The 8816-nt window shown below is 39.0% G+C and overlaps 1 protein-coding gene across 1 annotated transcript; it reads left to right on the top strand.

Moving 5' to 3' along the window:
- The first annotated feature begins 2724 nt into the window (after positions 1-2724).
- On the top strand, positions 2725-5116 carry dap1b (death associated protein 1b). The gene is made up of 4 exons (XM_028591303.1): positions 2725-2885; positions 4127-4223; positions 4400-4466; positions 4611-5116. The coding sequence occupies exons 1-4, from the start codon at positions 2816-2818 to the stop codon at positions 4725-4727; spliced, it is 351 nt and encodes a 116-aa protein (XP_028447104.1). The 5' UTR covers positions 2725-2815; the 3' UTR covers positions 4728-5116.
- Positions 5117-8816: the final 3700 nt, after the last annotated feature.

Raw genomic sequence — 8816 nt, 5'->3', positions numbered from 1 at the left:
CGCGTGTAATTGCATCTTTTCACTTTCTCACGCCGTACTGCCATTTTCTATGCTCACAAATGGAAATTAATGTGAATATGGAGAGACCCAAAAAAGAAATCAAACTCCTTTTTCTCCTTTTGGACAGTTTTTTTTTTCTCTCTGTAGTTTCTAATCAGGAAGGAAAAAAAATGTTCATTACATTATATCCACACAGACATGAGTGGAGGGAGGCCAGCTTTCAGTCAGCAGCCCTGTGTTTCATAAAACTGTGTCTAATGGGTCCACATAAACTTGTAAATGTCCAGGTCTTTTTTTTATTTATTTTTTTAAAGGTCCCATGGCATGAAAATGTCACTTTATGAGGTTTTTTAACGTTAATATGAGTTCCCCTAGCCTGCCTATGGTCCCCCAGTGGCTAGAAATGGTGATAGGTGTAAACCGAGCCCTGGGTATCCTGCTCTGCCTTTGAGAAAATGAAAGCTCAGATGGGCCGATCTGGAATCTTCTCCTTATGAGGTCATAAGGAGCAAGGTTACCTCCCCTTTCTCTGCTTTGCCCGCCCAGAGAATTTGGCCCACCCATGAGAGAGAGACATCATGGCTTTCAAATGAGCAAAGTGGCAGTTGGTCAAGGCCACACCCCCACCCTCCACCTTGCCCCCCCCTCTCTCCTCCTCAATAGCTACAGACACAGAAATGGCACATCCTAAGGAAAGCTCATTGTGGGACTGTCTCTAGTAGCTGTAATTCTGCACCAAGGCTGAATTTCGGGAAAGAGACTTCAGATACAGTATTAGGGGACCACTGAGGTCTATATAAAAGCATCCAAAGAACACCATGTCAAGATTGTTTTGGGGCATTTTTAGGCCTGTATTTGGATAGGACAGCTTGCATTAAAGGGGAGAGAGAAGGGGAATGACCTGCAGCAAAGGGCCGCAGGACGGAGTCGAACCTGTCGAGGAGTAAACCTCTATATATGGGCGCCCGCTCTACCACGGTGAGGTAACCAGGGGCCCACGTCCAGATTTTTAACATTTGTGTGAAAGCTTTTAATTCCAGACATACTCTTTTACATTATTCTACTATCAGCCCTTGTGAAAGTTCACATCTGCACATCATGAATAAGTACATCAATGTAAGCAGATCATGATTACCACCTGCCACTAAATGTGCCCTGTACATATCAGCGGGTTTGGGAATGCCATTTACTTCACTATAAAGTAGTGATCAGGCTTGCCATCACTAAATCTTTGCTGAAAGTGAAGTTAGTAAAGTAATAGTACAAGAAAATAGAGCTTATAAGCTGGAGAAGGGAGAAGGAAATAAAGTAGCAGCTCTCCCCTCTGGAGTTCCTTAGCAAGGAGTTAATACACTAAAACTAGACTAATGTCCAAACAATGACAAAATGGCCAAGAAGACCAGATGTGTAGCTCCTCGACCTTTACTGTACACAGCATCTACCTGTATATACCCCCGGGTGGCAGGGGAGAAATGGAAAGCTGTGGCCCAATGAGCCTGGGGGGAGCAACACAGCACCGTGTATTACTAGCACATTTTAACATTCACACATCCCCCCCCTAAAAGAGTATGTAATGGAAACATGAAATCTTTGATTCATCATTTTAGAAACAGTTTCCTCGTCCGTGGCAGGATTGGCCGTGGCCCTTATCATGTCAGTTGTTATTTTACTTTAGTTCTGTATACTCCTGAACTAGTCTTAGTTAAACTGGCCCAAGTCAGTTGGCAAACAGATGGGGACCTTGGAAATTCCAAAAGTTATTGCTAAGGTTGCACATTACTGCACTTTGCACACGTACATACTGTACGGCCTCAGACGTGTGCAACTAAGACACTAACTACGAATGATATCCATCAATGACGCGGCAGAGAATCAGCTATAGCTGTGCTTGTTTAGACACGGCAATGACTCTGAACTTAGCATAGCTGAGAGGGCCAAGCTTCTGAACAGCACTGATTTAAAGGAACCTGCTGAAATCTGCAGCGAAGCAACAGGTTGCATAACTTGGAGACACAAATGATTTGTGTTATTTGTATTTGTAGAAGCAGATTGCAAGTCAAATGTGATTATTTGGATTTATGCACATAGTTACACACCCACAGGGGTTTAAATTTGTTTGATTGACACCCTGTTGTTGACATCCTCTTGTTGGGGCATCATTAAGTTGAGTGACACTTAGTATGAGGAGGTCCTTATTTTAAAGAAGATAAAATGTATAAGCCAGCCTCACTATACTGATATCAATGTTTACTTCCAGTAGGAGGAAATTAATGTATATTTTAAGATATTGTTGTGCAACTTGCAGCACCACAATGGCAGGGCATATGCATTTTATACAAAAGCAAGGATCATTTTTCAGACCCTGATAGAGTTTTTTATTTTTAATATGCCTTATTGAGCAATTATTGTTTTCAAATGTGAATTGATTATTCAAGATCCACTGTCTTTAGAGCAGTTGTGGGTTGGGCTTCTTCATTTGAAATACGGCTTTGCCAAGATTTTCAAAATAAGACAGTCCTTCGAAAAATAAATAAATAAACAAAAAAATGAATAAATAAGATAAATAAATAATAGCAACTTAAATAGATGTACACAAATACAGGCATACTCCTGAGACATCAATTGAAAGTTAATTATAAATATGAGGTCACTGTGTAGCTGTTTCTCAACATCAGTGAAAAATTGAAATAGGCGTGTCTTTGGCTGCGGGCTTCCTGTCGCCACACAGGACGTCATCTCCGTTAGAGCATAAAAACAAGTGCGCAGTGAAAAGAGTTTCGTACTTTCTTTGTAGTTTCTCTGGACAGTTACGAAAATGGTGCAGCAACTCTCCAAATCTGGAGCGAAGGAGACTCCTCTGCTGAAAGCTGGTCACCCTCCGGCAGGTAGCTACATGTTTGCGCTTACTTCGAGTTGCACCGATGAATGTTCTAACTACATTAAAGCCAAAGCTTTGTTGTTGTTGTTCCACTGCTCGCACAGATAGAGAGCCGTGCAGACCGAGACGTTGAATCAAGTAACGTTATTCATCAGATTTTTTTTCTTTTCTTTTTTTTTTCATCCTCTTATGATACGCAGGTTAATGCATTGTAATCTTATCGTCGGACACTAATTGAATCGCTGATTTCTGTGATTAATGCTGGTTGCATCCCTCGGCCGACGCTTGTGCAACCGTGATTCACGCACTTTCTCTTCAAACAGGCCGCTGGTTGAAAGTAACTGTTCTCACCTGCCGAGACCTTGATTAATGCATGCAAAATCCTGTCGTGCAAACCGAATTCTATTCGAAACAATATGCCGTTTTCACAGCAGCCATTTTGACATGTCACAGCAGGGCAAACACAGGTGTAATTAAAACAATTAATTATGGCTCCGTTCCATTTAGTTGCGCCATTGCTCTGGTAACGTTACGAGCTGGAATCATGGATGTATTAAGAAAACTAGAATGGCCGTGACCCACTAAATAGAACGGGGCCATAATTAACTTGAACAATGTCAACAGTTTGCCCTGCTTATTTGTCAAAATGGCTGCTGTAAAAAGGCCCTATTTTTGACCATCCAAAAATTCTCATTGATTTTTTTTTTCTTTTTTTTTTTTGTGTAGTCTGCCACCTTATTGCATGGGTAGCCTACTTACAACAATAACTTTTCTTTACTCCTTTTCAGTACACCATTGCTTACTGCTTATAAAGTCTCAGTCACGTTTTAATGTCAAAGATGTTGCATTAGTGGCTTTGCAACCTTTTTTGTCTTGTAAACTGTAGTTGAACCTAAAGGTTATTAGAGTTGAAATGTAGTTTAGTGTAATGTAAATATTTTTTTGTTACTGCTTTTGACACCCCCCCAGGTTGGAGACCACTGTTTAAAACGTAGGCCACTTGCTCAACTTGGACCCAGTTCCAGCCAAGCAGTGACCTGCTTGCCATACGTTTGACTGTCTGTATAGTGTTTTTTTAATAGAAATATTCATTGCAAAAGCAATATTTCTAGTCTGAATATTTTGTAGAGTTTTCCATAATTACAGGAAGGGTTCAGGCTCCCCAGCATACTGTAATCTTTAAAATCTGCTAAACACAGGTGCAACAGATGTGTTTTTTTTTTTTTTTTTTTTTCTCTGGATCAATAGTGATGGCAGGAGGTAAACGGGTAGCCAAGAAAAGCTTGGAGGATGGTTCTAGCCATGGAATTCCAGAGAAGGAGACCAAGAGGTCTGATAAACTGAGGTAGGCCTATGAGCTGCATCTGTAATATAAAATGCATGGATTTGAATTTTAAACTAAACCAGAGGACATGTAAATGAATTAGTTCACACCATAAGATGTTTAAAATTTTATTTTGATCATGTTACTAACATTTATGTTCTAACAAGTTTATTGAAACAATTTGTGTGATCTTGCAGCAGGTCCCTCACTACCTCTAACAGGATGCAACAAGTTAATATTCTTCTGGCAGGAACTCTTGACAAAGTAAACAAAACATTAATTTATTTTAAAAAGCCAGTTCTTGCGTTGCATTTGAAGTTAATTCATACTAAGCAACTGTAACTGGCTGGATTAGTCCCAGTGCCTCTCTGAGCCTTGTGTGTAATCTCCTGCCTGATGTATTTGCAGCTGAGCCATGACTTCACGGAGATGCCAGTGAGCGTGAGGCACAGCAAGTTGCGCCCTGCAGTGGAGAAGCCCCACTGCCCGCGGATCTTTTTCATCCAGCAGCCGAGGAAGTTTTGAACGACGTGTTCAAGAATGACCCAGAGGCAACCATGTCAAGTCAACTGTGAAAGACAGACATGAGGCGTTAGACACGAGGGGACTGACATGTTGTGTATAAAGTGTCAGTGTTTATGGAGAGACTTACTTTGTAGGCTGTTCTTGTTTGAGAGAATACTATCAACCAGCATTTAATGTGCCTTTCCTTGTTATAAAAAATGCTGTACTTGTATTTCCCAGCTGATGAAAACCAGATTGTTTGGGGTAAGTTTAATGTGAGGGTTGGGGGTTAAGTGAGGTTTTTGAGATGGGGTTTTATTTTTTATTTTTTTTTCTTTCAGTGAAATCTTCACATGTATTGCTTGGCACTTAATAGATTTAATAAAAAGAAATTGCATGGCTAGATATCACAAGATTGCAGATGTCTTTATTCCTCAAGGTTTATTTTGCAGTATGCTACATGGCCATTAGGTGGCAGCAAATGGCTGTTTATTACACTCAAATACACTCAATCATTGTACTTAACATCAACTGTAATTTGCATGCACCAAAACATTTACAACCTTCATATACATACAACCCTTTATACATACCCCTGTGCATTGCAGCAACTGGTAGAGGCTCCAATGATGACTATTGTGATTTAAAAAAAAAAATTGTCTGAAAGTAAGAACTTTAGGGAACTTTCATAAAGGCCTACAGAACCTGCTCAGCTTTGCTTAAGGTTGTGTACAGTAAAGGACAACATGAAAAATATTTAAACTAATTACCAATATGTTAGGTTTACCAGATGTGTTGTGGAAAAATGGCAAATGTGCTTGCAGAGACATTCCTCCAGGGCAGATCAGATTTTACATAATTTTCAGTACTAGATTAAATATCCCAAATTTATTTAAGCTGAAACTATTTAAAAACATTTCTTCCTAAATATGCTCTCTCACACCTAACATTAAGATTAAGTGTGCACATAATACTTACCTATTTGGGACTTTTAAATTTGCAGGGAGTATAAGCTACCTGACTGTGGGGTGTGAACACAGTCTTTGAGTAATGTTATAGGCTTACTTGTGCACACCTTGACACTACAGAATGTGTCTTAAGTTATTTTCAATAAAGATCCCTGCAAGTGTAAATACAATCGCCACTCCACCAAGCCCTTGAACAGGTTGAGTGTGTTATGCAAGTGTGTTAACACCCAATTTTGTGTGGTCATACATGGGCCTTTGTATCAAAAAGCCCACAAATGATATCTGCTTGTCTGTTCGCCAACAAAGTACTCGCCGATAGCCTTGTAAACACAACGTGCCGAACTTAAATTCTCTGTAATGCTCATGCTGTTCACACATGCCTTTGATGCCTTCTGTGTGTAAAGTTCAGAGACCTCTTCAGCTCTGTTTGAAGAGTGGAGCATTTGGTGGTCTTCTTACTTGCAAACGGTGCATGTCACTGCCAGTGTTTGCCCATACCCCCGCCATCTAAAGAGCCTCGCTGACCCAGTGACGCCCACCACACTGCTGAGAAAACATTGCACACTGACTGTATAACCGACTCACACACAAGAGTGGGAAAAGATGTGTGCAGTCTAAAAAAAATTTACTCCTATCACCACAGTACTCATTATAGTGTAGTTTACACAAAAATGCAAAATGACACTAGGAAAACAATGATTTTATGACATTACACTTCTGTTAAACACATCTGGTGAGACAAAATTTGCACATGAAACAAGCTGCATGAAATATTGTCACCTCATGAGGTCACCATAGACTAAGGTGTGCTGTGAGCTTCACTCTAGTAATCCTTTCCAGTAAACATTAATTTGCACTTTTGCATGATTATAAGTATGGATAGACTGATTACCGGCCCTGGCCGATAAAGTTAATAAATTAAAAAGTGTGTTACTTTGGCTGCACTACAGCTCTGTGTCTGTCCCTCTGCTTCGGTTTCACTCACCACTGAGTCTGACTTAATGTCCTGCCAACAACACTATCTGATCTTTTATGTTGAAAGTTTCTCATTTATTAAATAATTGCTTAAAGCATTTAAACAAAGTTTTGTGTTGGAGTTTGTAACATTCCCGACTCTTAATTTTGACTTAAAAGATTTTCATTTTTACTGTAAATGCATATCGGTTCCAAATATCGGTTATCGGTTTCATTAACTACTAATAATCAGCATCTGCCTTCAAAAACCAGTATCGGTCGATCCCTAATTATACGCTCATTAGATACCGTTGTATATCCCTGCATGGTGAACACATTTTAGCCTCTCGATAGAAATAACATTTAAATTAAGTTATATGCTGATATATGTATTATGATGCCTACAGCAGACTCGGAAAGTGGACTCAGCTGTACACACAAAGCTACTGAATGACATCCTGCCACTAATACAAACCTAAATCAATTAGGCTAAATTTACATAAAAGCTTTGACTCATGTTTCAACCCCTCCTTTTGTATTGTCCATTAACAAGGAGGAAGTTACAGAGTATACTTGATAAGATTGCTAGTAGAGGGACAACTGGTAATGTTGGTATCAATAGGCTATTTAAAGTGAATCTAATTTTAATCTGTTACATCGCTCACATTCTTTACTGAAGAACACAATGTAATAAAAATACTCCATTACAAGTGTCACATTCAAAATTGTATTGGGGCTATTGTTACAACCCTATAAACCAGAGAGTAACCATTGATGTTAAAATAACTGAGGGAAGGATGGGAAGTGCGTACTACAAAATTATCAGTACAATTTATTAATAATGCAAACAGAAAATGCACTGCTCCACGTAAACGACAAAGCAAAGACTAAATTACAAACATAATCAAAGAACAAGATAAACATTTCAAACACATGCTCTGGTAAGCACAACCTGCTTCCAGCCAGTATAACAAAGGTATGGGAGAATAGAGGGGGGGTCTCCTCCTTCCTTTATCCAGGGAGCTAAGTGAATACAGGTGTACTCACTTACAATCACCAGCAAGGCAGCTTTATTTTTTATTTGTATAGCAATCAACCTGGAGAAGAGAGGGGAGGCACACACAATGCACACAACAGACAAAATACAAATCCCTACCTAACACAATGTTCAACAAGTATTAGCAGCTACATGTATTATAGTAGAAGTGCTTGTTATAAAGACTGGCCCCATTCAGAGTGATACATCTGTGATGCAAAGCAGTATTTTCATGTTGTAGCCAGTTCAGGTGGTACCAACGTTACTTTATATACCCTTGGATAGTTTAATCATCATCATCAACATCATCAAAACTTTTATTACAGACTCAAGGTCCAAATCACCCACAACAATACATAAATACATATCAATAAACGCACATGCATACACACCTACCTACACATTTAATAAATATAAAAACAAATGCAGCAATGCAACGTGTTTTATGAGCTTCTTTATATCTTGTGTGTACAATCCTAATCTGCAGAGTAGCAAATAATGATAGGCATGAGATTAATATATGGAGTAAAAAAGTTCTATGGTTAATAAACTAATCGTTTCACCAATAATCTGACATGAAGCCTACTGGTGCATTATAAAATTGCACAAAATAAAGACAGCCTTAAAGCAGCCTACCAAAACTGTGAGTTTGATAGTTTCCAACTTCAGTGTTAATTTAGCCAATCAAATGTAAGGCCTTGACCTGTTTAATAATAATATGATAAACAGAAGACTTATGCTTAAATGTGGCTTGTAAAGCTGTGATACCTCAGTGTTATTCAGTATGTCTAGGCTCAGCATATTTAATTTAACTAACAAAATAAATAAATGAATAAAAGATTCAGTCATTGTCTACCAGAAATGTATTCCTGGCAGTGTGGCAAAGGCTTTAAACCATATTTAGACTTTTAATTTGGGAAATAAAACTGTATCTCATGGTTTATTTTCACTTTTTTAAGGACTTCAGTATTTCTGGATATGTCTCTGAACCAAACCCGTGATTATCCCCCTTAAATTGCAAGCCTACAGCTTAGTCTGCAGCTTAGTTGTCCTAATACATGTATCTTGCATCTCTGTCGTGTCCATGAGGCATTCACAGAGAAATGAGGAGGAAGAGGAAAAGTGGAGGAGGAAGGAGGGGGGGTAGTTTGT

This window comes from Perca flavescens, chromosome 11 (assembly GCF_004354835.1).
Source record: "Perca flavescens isolate YP-PL-M2 chromosome 11, PFLA_1.0, whole genome shotgun sequence".
NCBI lineage: Eukaryota > Metazoa > Chordata > Actinopteri > Perciformes > Percidae > Perca > Perca flavescens.
This window is presented reverse-complemented; position numbering and strand designations above follow the sequence as displayed.